At 40.5% G+C, this 17,500-nt stretch overlaps 1 protein-coding gene across 3 annotated transcripts in view; it reads right to left on the minus strand.

The window, feature by feature from the left end:
• Positions 1 to 4,411: 4,411 nt before the first annotated feature.
• The window catches only part of srrm3 (serine/arginine repetitive matrix 3), a 145,316-nt gene continuing 132,227 nt past the window's right edge, over positions 4,412 to 17,500 (minus strand). For all 3 annotated transcript variants that reach the window (XM_061898261.1, XM_061898259.1, XM_061898260.1), the window contains one exon: positions 4,412 to 16,732. In XM_061898261.1, coding sequence (XP_061754245.1) covers positions 16,510 to 16,732 — 223 coding nt within the window. In that variant the 3' untranslated portion in view covers positions 4,412 to 16,509. The remainder of the gene's footprint in view (positions 16,733 to 17,500) is intronic.

The following is a 17,500-nucleotide window of genomic DNA, read 5'->3' on the forward strand; positions in this document are numbered from 1 at the left end:
TTCGGTCCTTGGCCCTGCACTCTTCAGCATCTACATGCTGCCGCTAGGTGACATCATACGCAAATACGGTGTTAGCTTTCACTGTTATGCTGATGACACCCAACTCTACATGCCCCTAAAGCTGACCAAGATGCCGGATTGTAGTCAGCTGGAGGCGTGTCTTAATGAAATTAAACAATGGATGTCCGCTAACTTTTTGCAACTCAATGCCAAAAAAACGGAAATGCTGATTATCGGTCCTGCTAGACACCGAACTCTATTTAATAATACAACTCTAACATTTGACAACCAAACAATTAAACAAGGCGACACGGTAAAGAATCTGGGTATTATCTTCGACCCAACTCTCTCCTTTGAGGCACACATTAAAAGCGTTACTAAAACGGCCTTCTTTCATTTTCGGGTCTCCCCATATCTAGCATTAAAAGATTACAGTTGGTACAAAATGCGGCTGCTAGACTTTTGACAAGAACAAGAAAGTTTGATCACATTACGCCTGTACTGGCTCACCTGCACTGGCTTCCTGTGCACTTAAGATGTGACTTTAAGGTTTTACTACTTACGTATAAAATACTACACGGTCTAGCTCCATCCTATCTTGCCGATTGTATTGTACCATATGTCCCGGCAAGAAATCTGCGTTCAAAGGACTCCGGCTTATTAGTGATCCCCAAAGCCCAAAAAAAGTCTGCGGGCTGTGGAGCTTTTTCATTTCGGGCTCCAGTACTCTGGAATGCCCTCCCGGTAACAGTTCGAGATGCCACCTCAGTAGAAGCATTTAAGTCTCACCTTAAAACTCATTTGTATACTCTAGCCTTTAAATAGACTCCCTTTTTAGACAGGTTGATCTGCCGTTTCTTTTCTTTTTCTTCTATGTCCCACTCTCCTTTGTGGAGGGAGTCCGCTCCGATCCGGTGGCCATGTACTGCTCGCCTGTCTATCGGCTGGGGACATCTCTGCGCTGCTGATCAGCCTCCGCTTGGGATGGTTTCCTGCTGGCTCCACTGTGAACGGGACTCTCGCTGCTGTGTTGGATCCGCTTTTGACTGGACTCTCGCGACTGTGTTGGATCCATTATGGATTGATCTTTCACAGTATCATGTTCTCATATGTTCTCATAGTCATCAGTATCATCAGTATCACAGTATCATGTTCTCATAGTCATCATTGTCACCGACGTCCCACTGGGTCATTATCGTCACCGGTGTCCCACTGGGTGTGAGTTTTCCTTGCCCTTATGTGGGCCTACCGAGGATATCGTAGTGGTTTGTGCAGCCCTTTGAGACACTAGTGATTTAGGGCTATATATGTAAACATTGATTGATTGATTGATATTTGTATACATATTTATATATGTGTGTGTATATATATATATATATATATATACATACATATATCTATGTGTGTGTGTATATATATATGTATATATATCCATCCATCCATCCATCCATTTTCTACCGCTTGTTCCCTTTTGGGGTTGCGGGGGGCGCTGGCGCCTATCTCAGCTACAATCGGGCGGAAGGCGGGGTACACCCTGGACAAGTCGCCACCTCATTGCAGGGCCAACACAGATAGACAGACACCATTCACACTCACATTCACAGACTGGGGCCAATTTAGTGTTGCCAATCAACCTATCCCCAGGTGCATGTCTTTGGAAGTGGGCGGAAGCCGGAGTACCCGGAGGGAACCCACGCATTCACGGGGAGAACATGCAAACTCCACACAGAAAGATCCCGAGCCTGGATTTGAACCCAGGACTGCAGGAATTTTGAATTGTGAGGCAGACGCACTAACCCCTCTGCCACCGTGAGGCCCATATATATATATATATATATATATATATATATATATATATATATGTATATATATATATATATATATATATATATATATATATATATATATATATATATATATATATATATATATATATATATATATATATATATATATATATATATATATATGTATGTATATATATATATAGATATATGTATATATACAGTGGGGCAAAAAAGTATTTAGTCAGCCACTGATTGTGCAAGTTCTCCCACTTAAAATAATGACAGAGGTCTGTAATTTTCATCATAGGTACACTTCAACTGTGAGAGACAGAATGTGAAAAAAAATCCAGGAATTTAAATTGTAGGAATTTTAAAGAATTGATTTGTAAATTATGGTGGAAAATAAGTATTAGGTCAACCATTCAAAGCTGATGGAAGGAGGTTTTGGCTCAAAATCTTACGATACATGGTCCCATTCATTCTTTCCTTAACACGGATCAATCGTCCTGTCCCCTTAGCAGAAAAACAGCCCCAAAGCATGATGTTTCCACCCCCATGTTTCACAGTAGGTATGGTGTTTTTGGGATGCAATTCAGTGTTCTTCTTCCTCCAAACACGACAAGTTGAGTTTATACCAAAAAGTTCTGTTTTGGTTTCATCTGACCACATGACATTCTCCCTTGTGCTCTCTGGCAAACTTCAGACGGGCCTGGACATGCACTGGCTTAAGCAGGGGGACAGGTCTGGCACTGCAGGATTTGATTCCCTGTCTGCGTAGTGTGTTACTAATGGAAACCTTTGTTACTTTGTTCCCAGCTCTCTGCAGGTCATTCACCAGGTCCCCCTGTGTGGTTCTGGGATTTTTGCTCACCGTTCTTGTGATCATTTTGACCCCATGTGATGAAATCTTGCATGGAGCCCCAGATCGATGGAGGTTATCAGTGGTCTTGTATGTCTTCCATTTTCTGATAATTGCTCCCACAGTTGATTTTTCCACACCAAGCTGCTTGCCTATTGTAGATTCACTCTTTCCAGTCTGGTGCAGGTCTACAATTCTTTTCCTGGTGTCCTTTGACAGCTCTTTGGTCTTGGCCATCGTGGAGTTTAGAGCCTGACTCTTTGAAGCTGTGGACAGGTGTCTTTTATACAGATAACAAGTTCAAACAAGTGCCATTAATACAGGTAACAAGTGTAGGACAGAAGAGCTTCTTAAAGAGGAAGTTACAGGTCTGTGAGAGCCAGAGATCTTCCTTGTTTGAAGTGACCAAATACTTATTTTCCCCCATAATTTACAAATAAATTCTTTAAAATTTCTACAATGTGAATTCCTGGATTTTTTTTTACATTCTGTCTCTCACAGTTGAAGTGTACTATGATGAAAATTACAGACCTCTGTCATCATTTTAAGTGGGAGAACGTGCACAATCGGTGGCTGACTAAATACTTTTTTGCCCCACTGTATATATATGTGTGTGTATATTAAATACAGACATACATACAAACGTATATATACACATACATACATATAAATATATATATATATACATATACATACATATATATATATATATATACACATATATATATATATATATATATATATATATATATATATATATATATATATATATATATATATATATATATATATATATATATATATATATATATCCATTTACAACCGCTTATTCCCTTTGGGTGCGACTTATACTCAGGAGCGACTTATGTGTGAAATTATTTACACATTACCGTAAAATATCAAATATAATTTAGCTCATTCACGTAAGACACTAGACATATAAGATTTCATGGGATTTAGCGATTAGGAGTGACGGATTTTTTGGTAAACGTATAGCATGTTCTTAATGTTATACTGTAGTTATTTGAATGACTCTTACCAAAATATGTTGCGTTTACATACCAGGCACCTTCTTTGTTGGTTATTTATGCGTCATATAACGTACACTTATTCAGCCTGTTGTTCACTATTCTTTATTTATTTTAAATTGCCTTTCAAATGTCTATTCTTGGTGTTGGGTTTTATCAAATAAATTTCCCCCAAAAATGCGACTTATACTCCAGTGCGACTTATACTCCAGTGCGACTTATATATGTTTTTTTCCTTCTTTTAATGCATTTTGGGCAGGTGACTTATACTCCGAAAAATACGGTATGTATTTCCTCGGTTTTTGCTACTTCCGATAGGGAAAATGCTTTGCTGACCGCCAGCATTCTGTTTTGGTTTACTTTGTAGTCTGTTTAGCTTTTGTGATTGCATAGCTTCCCCTATTCTTTTCGAGGACTTCCCAGCTGCTCTTTTGTTTTTTCGCATATAGAAATACCTTTTACCTGCACACTGCCTCTAGCCAACTTCATTATATTAGAATCAAGATTACTATTGCTATCATATAACTTCCTGGGTGGCAGTGTAGCAGCATAGCAGACTAAAGCATGTTAACACAAACACATATTTCAATAAAGGTAAGGTTACGTGTACAGTTGGACTCAAGCAACATTTTAATAACACAACACTAATGTCAACTAGTATTGTATTCTCATCATTCATAGTTTCCTATTTTTGACTGTTCTATACTTTTTTTTTTTAACAAAAAGGGAAACTGAAGTTATTTTGCCCATTTTTTTTCAGTTTATTGTCAGTAGTATGAACGTGTACACTACAAAAGACACAATGGATCAAAGGGGCAGTGCTATATTAGAAATGAATCAACAGGTTGGAAAACTGGTTTTGAAAAAAAAAAAGACAAAAAAATAAATATATACATACATACACATATTTTGATTGAAAACAAAATCAGGGAATAAGTGATCTTGAGATAACCCAGACGTAACCCTTTCAGACATATTGATGTATGTCCAAATGTCAGACATGTTGCCTCCACTCCAGACAATCGCGTGTTTCTTGCTGAGGTCATTGCGACATCCTGGTTCAGTAGTGCTGTTTCGCTGATAAGTCTTTCAGCCAAAAGTCGAAAAGGCAGTTTTGGGCCATTTTCGGACAAAACTTTTCAGTGTGCAAACTTTCAGAGCATTGCTACTTTATAGACAAAAGTACTGGGTCACCATTAAGTCTGTGCAATTTCCCAATTAATCCTGAGGTTACAGATCACATTTGGTCCCGTTTAAATAGGTTATCCCAAACTTGGCATGTTTTTATGGACCTTGATTTGAAGCAAGAGTTTTGTGCCAATACTTTTGTCCATGCACCATCAAATGGTGTCCTTGGAAACAAATTTACTTATATCTGTTCCTCTGAAAGTAACAACATCTTGGATTGAACCATTGACATACCAAAACAAATAAACAGTCAGGGGTTGGGCCCATAATCATCTTAAAAATACAAGCGTGAAGTGAATCATATTTATAAAGCGCTTTTTCTCTCAAGACTCAAAGCTCTTTTTATATTGTGAAACCCATTATCTACCTTTTGTAAGCTACATTTAAAGTAGTGTGGGTGGCACTGGGAGCTAGGTGGGTGAAGTGTGCTGCCCAATGACACAACAGCAGTGACGAGGATGGCGGAAGCTGGAATCAAACCAGTAACCCACACCATGTTCATCAATCAAAATGAAAACATCATGGACACATACGGTACACATCAACGTGGAAAGACTTCTGCAGCAATCTCAAAGCAAGATTCAATAAATACTTAATAAATAGAACAATAAATAAATAAATATATCAATAAATAATACAGTACATTCACATAAAAAAAAAAACATGTGCATGGAGCATTTTGCAAGTTTTACTGAATAGTGCCAAGGCCGCCCCATCATCTGTCACACGCTCATGCAAACACACACGCACGCACGTAAGCACGCAAACACAAATTCTATATCAACCAAAAAGAATAATCAGCAGAATGACTATACTTCAATAGGGAATAGTTATATTAATCAATGTCTAATCTACCTGCGTACGTATGTGGGTGGCTGGCATACCATATTAGTAAAGTGGCGAGCACATCCTATGAGGCTGCTTGCACAATTGTGGTTTGGTACTGTTCAACAAAGATTTCAGTATATTTTTGAAATAGGACTAAAAGCAGCACCGTAGATAACATTATGTATAAAGTAGGGACTTAATCGGGCAGCTTTAATAACATAATATGCCAATATTCTGGGTTAAATAGGTATGTTATTGATATAGTCTGCCATATTAACCATTTTAGATTTCACAAAATGCTTCTAAAGTACAGAGACACTTCTAATGCGTTCCTCTCACTGGACATATTTGTCCTTTCTGCATGCTTTTTTTTTTAAACAATAATCTTTGGTCCATATAGTGTTTGCAATAAAGCGCAAGTGAACTGAACTGCACCAGACTTCACTTGCAGAGAACTTGTTTGTTACACTCCAGGGTCCTGATGAATTGCATTGAAGTTGGCTTGACCCATGGCAAACATGACAAGTGTGAAAAGTGACACTGTTTGATGTCTCATACAATGAAACTCAATGGAATAGATGCAGTGCATAGTTTACCCAGCCATCTAGACTGTCACACCTACACAATTAAGCTAAATGAGGCAATTCCCTTAAGGAATTGCGTGTGAATGCTCCAATGCTGAAGTTGAACTGAAATACTGATGGAATATAAAATGAATGTAAGTTTGAAATAATAATACGTTTGAAAGTTGAAATGGTTTGAAAGAAAGAGAGCAGACGCTGACTTGGTAACAGAATGTAGGATGAATGCAATAAGGGTTTGAATGTTGAAATTTTTTAAAGGTTGAAATGGTTTGAATCTTGAAGAACTGACGCTAAAGCGAAATACAAGTAGATTTAAATAGATTAAAGGATACAATAGTTTGGGAGGTGAAGAGCAAAAACTGTACTGAAATGTAGTATGAATTTTGAAATGCTAAATGTTGGTATAGTTAGAAGAGTTTGCATACTTCAAAAGGTTGCAAAGTAACAGAATCTATCCATTTTAGCTCTAAATGTTACACATTAACTAAAATGCAGGCATAAAAACTCAGCATGCTAACAGGGGAACAGCTAGCATACTTGTAACATAAAGCCAAGTGACAATATCCATGATTATTAGGTTTACAATGTACAATATCGGCTAAAAGGCTATAAAAAAATCCTAGCTTGCTTACATTAATATGCTAACAGTTGAAGAGCTAACATACTTTTAAGAAGAAGGCAAGTGATGAAATACATGCTTATTAGGTTAAAAAGTACAACATTAGCTAAAATGTTAGCATACTAATATTAACATGCTAAAATTAGCATGCTAACAGATGGAAGGCTATTTATTATATGTTTAAGATGGCGCCAAGTACCAAAATCCATGAGAGCAAATGTTAGCATAAATTGTTAGCATGTAAACATTGGGATGATAACAGGGAAATAGCTAACATATTTCCAAGATGGCACAAAGTAACAAAATACGTTATTATTAGGTTTAAAAACATTAAAAAATTGCTAAACTGCAAGCTTAAAATGTTAGCGTGCTAACATGAGCACAGTAACAAGTGAAAGGCTTGCTACTTTTAAGATGGCGCCAATTAGAGAAATACATGACTATTATGTTAAAAATTAAGAAATTAGATCAAATGCTAGCATAAAACGTTAGCAAGTAAACATAAGCATACTGACAGGGGAACATTAGCATACTTCTAAGATGGCGCCATGTAATACAATTCATGAGCTGAATATGTTGGTGTGAGAACCAATTATATCAATTGAGAAATGTGGCACTTGTGGAACTTGGAAAAATGTCCTGTTCATTTCAGTGTGAATTTCCTGATAATTTGGGAATTTCTTGAAGGCGAAAAATAGCAGGAATTTCCTAAATGAGCTAAATTGGTTAAGAAATTTGTTTCTAGTGACAATTTATAATTGAATAATAGTGTTACAGAATTCCAGGAATTTTTGAACTTCCAGGAAAACTGGAATTTGGTTTGGAACTTGGGAAAGTGTTGGTTTGAATGTCCAGGATGAGTGGAATGTGTTAATGTTGGAATGTGTTAATGTTGGAATGGTTGGAATAGGTTGAAAAATGTTGGAATTGTTGAAGTTTAAAAAATGTCCCATCCATTTCAGCGGGAACTTCCTGGAAATTTGGGGATTTCGGGAAAACTGGGATTTATTTTGAAAATGATTATAGCATGAATGTCCTGAATGAGCGGAATGTGTTGGTTTGACATTGTTAAAATCGGTCAAGAAAGAGTAATTGACTGATAAATAATACAAGTTTTTTTAATTGAGAAATGGTTCTACAGAATTCATGGAATTTCGGAAAAACTGGGGATTAATCTAATTCCTAAACCAACATGTATTGTTTGTTCCGAGTAAGATGAATGTTTTGACAGTGCAACGGATGAAATGGGTTTAAAAATGTGAAGGGAGTCGTCGAACGAAAAAAGTTTGGAAATCAGGTTAGAAAAAAACAGGGATTCCTGGAAACATTAACAATGGTAGTTTGAATGTATAGAACGAGTCAAATGTACTTAATGATTTGAACCAGTTGAAAATTGCGGAAATTCTTGAAGTTTGAAAAATGGACAATTCATTTTGAATGGGGACAATGCCCCTAAAAACGGAATTCTTGGAAACCAAGGATTTGTTGTAGGATGGTTGAAGGAGAGCACACAGTTCTCGAACAAGCTGAATATTTTGAAGTTGGAATGGTTTAAATTGGATGAAAAATGTGGGAGTGCGCCAAAATTATATTAATAAATAGATGAATTTTGGTGTAGAAAAGCATATGTCTGAATGCTTTGGAGCATTCACACAATCAAATAAAAAGTGATTTACCTCGATGCTTCCAGGAAGTGAGGGAAAAAGTATATTTTTCTCGGCACCTGCTGCTAATGTACAAACGTACAAATGTAATGTATATATTCAACATGTTTTTTGCTGTTGATGTAGTTTTTGGTTAATTTATGGAAGATGATGAAGAAAGTGTCAACAAACAGTTTGTTCAAAGTGCTCAGTCAGATCAATGATGGTGCTGACTTATTCCCTTGAATATTTTGCACAATTAATCATCAAATCATACTGGGGCCAAACCGTTTTTTTAAAATAAGTTTTGATGTGCTAAACAGTATCTTTCAGCTGGAAGAGTCAACAGTCTAAGAACACTATTTGAATGGGAAAAATGTCCTGGAAAATAATAAATAAATAAATAAATAAATAATTACAAAGTATAAACTGTATATTTCTTCAAAAAAAATCAATCTGAATCTGAAAGTTTAATTTAAAGAAAATAATTTTCACCCTCCTTTTCCGACTTGCTGTCTTGAAACAACTGGAAACATGTAATGCATTACATTGTATTTTATGCATGTTCGAAATAAACTGAAACTGAACTGAACTTTACAAAGCTCAACCGTGGGCTGGTGTTCTGTCAAATGACATTATAATTATAAAATAAGTATAAAGAGTAGCAGCTGTCTTTTAGCGTGTCAAAATGTTATTTTGTCCACCTTGCGTTTATTTAAAAATATGTTTGATCGCATTAAAGCTTATTCCTATGAATTTATTACTGTTTGTTGTCAAGACAAAGACGGAGGATATGAAAATATTTGAAATAAGATATAAAGAGCACACTGGGGGGAACTACACAAACTTAACTGCATGTTTTGAGTGCATCATGTTAATCTTTTTCCTGGTATGCCTACCGGAAATTCAGATATTTTCAACAAGTAGCTCGTTTTTCATTGGCCCTAGGCATATTCTAAAAATACAAATATATATTTATTAATAAGATACAATATCAAAAACACAAATACGGTATTAGCTTTCACTGTTATGCTGATGACACCCAACTCTACAAGCTGACCAACACGCCGGATTGTAGTCAGCTGGAGGCGTGTCTTAATGAAATTAAACAATGGATGTCCTCTAACTTTTTGCAACTCAACGGCAAAAAAACGGAAATGCTGATTATCGGTCCTGCTAGACACCGACCTCTATTTAATGATACAACTCTAACATTTGACAACCAAACAATTAAACAAGGTGACACGGTAAAGAATCTGGGTGTTATCTTCGACCCAACTCTCTCCTTTGAGTCACACATTTTAAAAGCGTTACTAAAACGGCCTTCTTTCATCTCCGTAATATCGCTAAAATTCGCTCCATTCTGTCCACTAAAGACGCTGAGATCATTATCCATGCGTTTGTTACGTCTCGTCTCGATTACTGTAACGTACTATTTTCGGGTCTCCCCATGTTTAGCATTAAAAGATTACAGTTGGTACAAAATGCGGCTGCTAGGCTTTTGACAACAAGAAAGTTTGATCACATTACGCCTGTACTGGCTCACCTGCACTGGCTTTCTGTGCACTTAAGATGTGACTTTAAGGTTTTACTACTTACGTATAAAATACTACACGGCCTAGCTCCATCCTATCTTGTCGATTGTATTGTACCATATGTCCCGGCAAGAAATCTGCGTTCAAAGGACTCCGGCTTATTAGTGATTCCCAAAGCCCAAAAAAAGTCTGTGGGCTATAGAGCGTTTTCATTTCGGGCTCCAGTACTCTGGAATGCCCTCCCGGTAAAAGTTCGAGATGCCACCTCAGTAGAAGCATTTAAGTCTCACCTTAAAACTCATTTGTATACTCTAGCCTTTAAATAGACTCCTTTTTTAGACCAGTTGATCTGCCGTTTCTTTTCTTTTTCTCCTATGTCCCACTCTCCCTTGTGGAGGGGGTCCGGTCCGTTCCGGTGGCCATGTACTGCTCGCCTGTGTATTGGCTGGGGACATCTCTGCGCTGCCGATCCGCCTCCGCTTGGGATGTTTTCCTGCTGGCTCCGCTGTGAACGGGACTCTCGCTGCTGTGTTGGATCCGCTTTGGACTGGACTCTCGCGACTGTGTTGGATCCATTATGGATTGAACTTTCACAGTATCATGTTAGACCCGCTCGACATCCATTGCTTTCCTCCTCTCCAAGGTTCTCATAGTCATCATTGTCACCGACGTCCCACTGGGTGTGAGTTTTCTTTGCCCTTTGAGACACTAGTGATTTAGGGCTGTATAAGTAAACATTGATTGATTGATTGATTTCATTCGTCAGATAATTTAGTTTGGCTTACAATGGATTGTAATAGCATCTTTAGGGCCTGAGCTACTAAGATCCGTATATCAGGTTTTGTTTAGCGCAAACTACAGTATAACATTTTCCGTATTATTAGTGGGTGCGTTGTGTGTGAACTACTACACTGCTTGTAAAATTGATAACAAGTGCAAAAGTGGTGTAGAGGTTGTTTTTTGTGCATAGTGTGACCATGGAAACATTAATTTCCCTCCAAATTCATGTTATCATGGTCTCCAACCTGTGTGTGATGCTGTTGAACAAGCATCTATAATCTGTAACACTTACTTTGCAATATAGAATCCTCATCTACAGACAAGAGAGACTCTTGTGCGTAACTGTGAAAGTTTCCACACATATTTCATACGTACCAAATAAAGCCGCAATACAATTCCGATAGAACACTAATCAGTCAGGACAGTTACCACTGTGTGAGCTGAATAGTCATATTTGCATCTACTCCTCTCAGTATTGTTGCTGCATACTGTATATTCTATATATTCATAAAGACAAATAAGCAAAATGGATTCCGTTCCTTATTCTGCTCACTTTAGAGACGCAACCCTCTGTGCACGACTGTAGTAGATCAACTTTGGGTGTTATAAGTTTGCTTGTGTTTTAAATAGGGTTGTGAGAGATAAACCGATGTGACCAGCTATTCGGTTTGACAAGTGAGCGATTTGGCTGACAGAAGCCACTTTAAACGGTAAAAAACAGTACTTTTTAAAAATATATATATTTTTAGGTTAATCGAGTGTAGAAACATGGACCTGGTATTGCACCGGATGTGCATTTGCTAGCAAGCTAGCAGCTAACGTCCGTCCCAGTGAAAAGCTGCTTATAAGTCAGCAATCCTCGCCGCCATGGCAGAAAAAAGGATACGTTTGTTGCAAGTATCACTGAAAGACGAGAACTGGTAAACATGCTACACTACTCGTTTTTGGAAGATACAATAAGCCAAGCTAACCGGTGCTAACAGGTAAAATGGAGCTTACAGCGGTGGGCAGATCAACACATTAATAGTAATGATACCAAGTACCATTTGGTCAATACTACAATGTAAGATCAATATCGATATCCAGAAATCTGCATCGTTTTTGTTTATAAACTCAGTAAATAGGTCCCTAGACACAGTAGAACTTTAAGGGCAAAATCAAATTATTTAAATCAGAGCCAACCGTAAGAAATAATTACACCTCGATCTTGTGTTTTTGTCTGATTATAACTGTCATCAAAAATTTTATTATTTAGTGATCTTGAAAATGTAAAGTATCAGTATTGGTGTGACCAATACTGTCACCCCAAACTAATGCAAATTATCGAAAAAAAACCTGAAGAAAAAGTGTATTACATCCTAAAAGAAGTGTAGATACAACTGTGTTTCAACTGAAAATAAGTAGCTATGAACAGTAAATTAACACGTAGCATTTTTGATTTTTTTAAATAGAGGAAATGATAATATCTCCTCTCAGAGCTGCCACCTTATTGTGGTGGAGGAGTTTGCGTGTCACAATTTTTTCTAGGAGCTATGTTGTCTGGGGGCTTTATGCTCCCTGGTAGGGTCTCCCAAGACAAACTGGTCCTAGATGAGGGATCATACAAAGAGCAGCTCGAAGACTTCTATGAAAAATACAGACGAAGGACCGAGATTTTCCTCGCCCGGATGTGGGTCACCACGAAGGCGAGTGCCTAATGGGCCATGGGGCCCAGCCCGAAGAGGCAATGTGGGTCCCTCCTCCAATGAGCTCACCACCCATTGCAGGGGCCATAAAGGTCGGGTGCAATGTGAACTGGGCGGCAGCCAAAGGCAGGGCACTTGGTGGCCTGATCCTCGGCTACATAAGCTAGCTCTTGGGACGTGGAACGCCACCTCGCTGGGGGATAAGAAGCCTGAGCTAGTGCGCGAGGTGGAGAAGTTCCGGCTAGATATAGTCGGACTCACTTCCATGCACAGCCAGGGCTCTGGAACCCGTTCTCTCGAAAGGGTCTGGACTCTCTTCCACTCTAGCGTTGCCAGCGGTGAGAGGCGACGGGCTGGGGTAGCAATTCTTGTTGCCCCCTTGCTCAAAGCCTGCAGGTTGGAGTTCAACCCAGTGGACGAGAGGGTAGCTTTCCTCCGCCTTCGTGTGGGGGGACGGGTCTTGACTGTTGTTTGCGATTACGCGCCAAACGGCAGCTCAGAGTACCCACTCTTGTTGGATTCACTCGAGGGAGTACTAGAGAGTGCTCCCCCTGGGTGATTCCCTCGTTCTACTGGGGGACTTCAACGCTCATATTGGCAACGACAGTGAGACCTGGAGAGGCGTGAGTGAGAAGAATGGTCGCCCGGCTCTGAACCTGAGTGGTGTTTTGTTATTGGACTTTTGTGCTCGTCACAGATTGTCCATAACGAACACCATGTTCAAAAATAAGGGTGTCGATATGTGCATTTGGCACCAGGACACCTTAGGCCGCAATTCCACGATCAACTTTGTAGTTGTGTCATCGGATTTGCGGTCTAATGTTTTGGACACTCGGGTGAAGAGAGTGTACGATCACCACCTAGTGGTGAGTTGGCTGCAATGGTGGGGGAGGATGCTGGACAGACCTGGCAGGCCCAAACGCATTGTGAGGGTTTGCTGGGAATGCCTAGCAGAGTCTCCTGTCAGAGAGAGTTTCAATTCCCGCTTCCGGAAGAACTTTGAACATGTCACGAGGGAGGCGCTCTACATTGAGTCCAGGTGTTGCATGTCAACACCGTGTATGGTGGGGATCGGTGGAGGGAATACTTCGAAGACCTCCTCAACCCTACCAACACCTCTTCCTATGAGAATGATGTGCCTGGGGAATTTGAGGTGGGCTCTCCTATTTCTGGGGCTGAGATTGCCGAGGAAGTTAGAAAGCTCCTCGGCGGCCCGAAGTTCTAAGGCTCTGGATGCTGTGCTGTGGTTGACAAGACTCTGCAACATCGCGTGGACATCGGAGGCAGTACCTCTGGATTGGCAGACCGGGGTGGTGGAACACACCTTCCGGTTCCCCTTCATAAAGAGTTATGAAGGGGAACCGGAAGGTGTGTTCCAACTATCGTGGGATCACACTCCTCAGCCTTCCCAGTAAGGTCTATTCAGGTGTACTGGAGAGGAGGCTACGCCGGATAGTCGAACCTCGGATTCAGGAGGAACAGTGTGGTTTTCATCCTAGTCGTGGAACTGTGGACCAACTCTATGCTCTCGGCAGGGTCCTTGAGGGCATGGGAGTTTGCCCAACATGTCCACATGTGCTTTGTGGACTTGGAGAAGGCATTTGATTGTGTACGCCGGGAAGTCCTGTAGGGAGTGCTCAGAGAGTATGAGGTATCGGACTGTCTGTTTGTGGCGGTCTGCTCCCTCTATGATCAGTGTCAGAGCTTGGTCGGCATTGCCGGCAGTAAGTCGGACACGTTTCCAGTGAGGGTTGGACTCCTTTGTCACCGATTCTGTTCATAACTTTTATGGACAGAATTTCTAAGCGCAGTCAGGGCATTGAGGGGTTCCGGTTTGATGGCTGCAGGATTACTTTTATGCTTTTTGCAGATGATGTGGTCCTCATGGCTTCATCTGGCCAAGATCTTCAGCTCTTACTGGATCGGTTTGCAGCCAAGTGTGAAGCGACTGGGATGGGAATCCGCACCTCCAAGTCTTGAGTCCAGGGTTCTCGCCCGGAAAAGGGTGGAGTGCCATCTTCGGGTTAGGGAAGAGATCTTTCCCCAAGAGGAGGAGTTCAAGTACCCCGGAGTCTTGTTCACGAGTGAGGGAAGAGTGGATCGTGAGATTGACAGGTGAATCGGTGCGGCGTATTCAGTAATGTGGACGCTGTATCGATCGTTGTGGTGACGAAAGAGCTGAGCCGGAAGGCAAAGATCTCAATTTACCGGTCAATCTACGTTCCCATCCTCACCTGTGGTCATGAGCTTTGGGTAATGACCGAAACGACAAGATCACGGGTACAAGCGCCCGAAATGAGTTTCCTCCGCCGGGTGGCTGGGCTCTCCCTTAGAGATAGGGTGAGAAGCTCTGCCATCCGGGAGGAACTCAAAGTAAAGCCGCTGCTCCTCCACATCGAGGGGAGCCAGATGAGGTGGTTCAGGCATCTGGTTAGGATGCCACACAAGCGCCTCCCTCGGGAGATGTTTCAGGCACTTTTGACCGGCAGGAGGCCACAGGGAAGACCCAGGACACCTTGGGAAGACTATCTCTCCCGGCTGGCCTGGGAACGCCTTGGGATCCCCGGGAGGAGCTGGACGAAGTGGCTGGGGAGAGGGAAGTCTGGGCTTCCCTGCTTAGGCTGCTGACCCGCGACTCGACCTCGGATAAACGAAAGAAAATGGATGGATGGATGGATGGATGGAAATGATAATATATTACTTCATATGTCAGCAGCCAAATTAGGAGCCTTTGTGACCCTTTTTCAAATGGCATTAATATTATTTATACACCATACAAAATATTGTTTAGAGCATAAATATTTGACCATATCCTACTGAAGCCAGGGGGTTCTTCAGGGAGAACTTTTTTTATGGGCGCCCAGAACTTGTTGCTAGGGTGTTGTTCTCAGGGCACAGTTTTGCCAACTCGGCGGCTTTGTCGCTAAATCTGGTGACTTTCCAATCCTCTTTGTTACTTTTTTTGATCAACAGCTACTAGCGACAAATTTAGCTACTTCTTTTGGTGTTTTTGGAGACTTTTTTGAGTCTTGGAGTGTGAGGTAAAGGCGTCATTAACGAGCAGTGGCGGGTGTTGCGAGCAGAGCGGAGAAACTCACAGTGAAGGGATTGCAGTGTTTCGCGCAAGCGCAAATCATTTGTCGTCTGGACATTTATGGTGTGTTTCATTTGTAATGGGAAGTCTGAATTTCTGAGTTCCTAGCCAAAAGTTTTGAGTGGAATTTTGAACGCAAATGTTTCTTTATTGTCACACTTAAATAAATCACCTATAAAGAAATCACCTAATTTGATTTGCCTACTGTACACAGCCTTAGTCACTTATCTCGGAATCGTCTATGTGCGTGTGTGTCTCTCTGTGACAAAAGTAGAACATCTTGCTAACTAGATAATCATTACCATAAATTATGCAAATGAGATGATGTCACGTACACTGTATTGCATCTTATCGAATCCTTTGTACACTATATTAAATCTTATCAAATTGTTCTGTTTTTAGAATTCAGCGTTTTTTAATCATATCGTAATCCCTATGTATGTAGATGTGTAACGAATCGTCCGTCACAAAGAGATGCACAACCCTACTTTTAATACAAGCAAACCTTAAGTAGATTAGGCCCAATATGTACAAAATGCACTAAAGTTCTCCCTATCCTTTCGTTTTAATAACTGTTGTCATGTAGTTTAGACATTCTTGGCCTAATGTAATCAACATTTTTCTTTTAAATAGCCATGTCTAAGAGTGTGTTAAAAGTCTTGTGTTTGATTTCCAGCTAAAAGATACCCATTTGCCAAATTAAAAAAAATATGTTGGTCTTGTGTGTACAGTATTCTTACTGTATTTACAGTAAGTAGCAATTTCTGATTTTTATCAAAACATATATACAGACTGCAGTGGTGGTTGTGGTTTGGACCATGTAAAGGAATAGATAACAAACCCGATGGCAGTCTCCTTTGTTTCATTTTGGCTTTCCCCTTAGAAGCCGGGGCTGTCAGAACTGCTCTGGCTGGAGTAACTGTGAGAGCGACTCCTGCTGCGACTCCAGCTTCCACTCGGACTCATGCTCCTGCTGGGGCTCCGGCTGCGACTGTAGCTGCTGTAACTATGACTCCGACTGCGACTGCTGCGCGAGGGACTGCTGTCGGAGCTGGACGATGAAGGACTGGGCCGGTAGTATGGGATTGGACGTTTCCGGGCACTGAAGGTGGGGAGAAGGTCAACAGTCAACATTCAGACACTAAGCGTCAAATCTGATGATATTAGAGAGAAGAAATAATTGTTAAGATACAAAGATGGTTATAACCAGCAGAGTAATAAGTGGGTTAAAAAGATGCACACTCATATCAGAGAAAAGCATGTAGTTAGTTTCAGCACATGAATTGTGTTGTTAAGAGCCACTCTGGAATCACTTCCTGTAAGGTAACTAATTAGCTGTTAGCACTTACAAATAACAATTAGTTTGTGACGGAAGGAATCAAAGTGTTACAGCTTTGCTTTGGATGTGTGTCCGCCACGCTTGGGCAATGCAAGCGGAGAAAGGGCTCTGTTACACCAGTGCAGTGATTCCCAACCATTATATACCAAGTACATTAGTCCACCATCAGGTTATCATTACTACCACAAGTAATTGTTCATCTAGCTATTCCAGTGACAGGTAGAGCAATTAAATGTTCCTCCACTAGATGGCAGAAGGTACATAATCAATTTGTGTATCTGCCATTTTTGTTTGGTGGCATGCCCTGAGATTCTTTCTAATGGCAAATATTTGCTTTGGCTCAATAAAGGTTGGGCAACACTGCATTAGTGAGTGGGCGGAGCATCAGAGTTGCTGTGAATTGCATTGTGGAGGAGCAGAAGAAACAAGTAGAAGTCAGCTTTACTCTTCGCGTGTTTTACTGCTCAGGAGTCAGACCTGCAGGGTCCTGCTGCCTGGCAACAGTTACCACAGTAACCAGGCTGCAGCTCA

The sequence above is a fragment of the Nerophis ophidion genome, linkage group LG04 (genome assembly GCF_033978795.1).
Source record: "Nerophis ophidion isolate RoL-2023_Sa linkage group LG04, RoL_Noph_v1.0, whole genome shotgun sequence".
Lineage (NCBI taxonomy): Eukaryota > Metazoa > Chordata > Actinopteri > Syngnathiformes > Syngnathidae > Nerophis > Nerophis ophidion.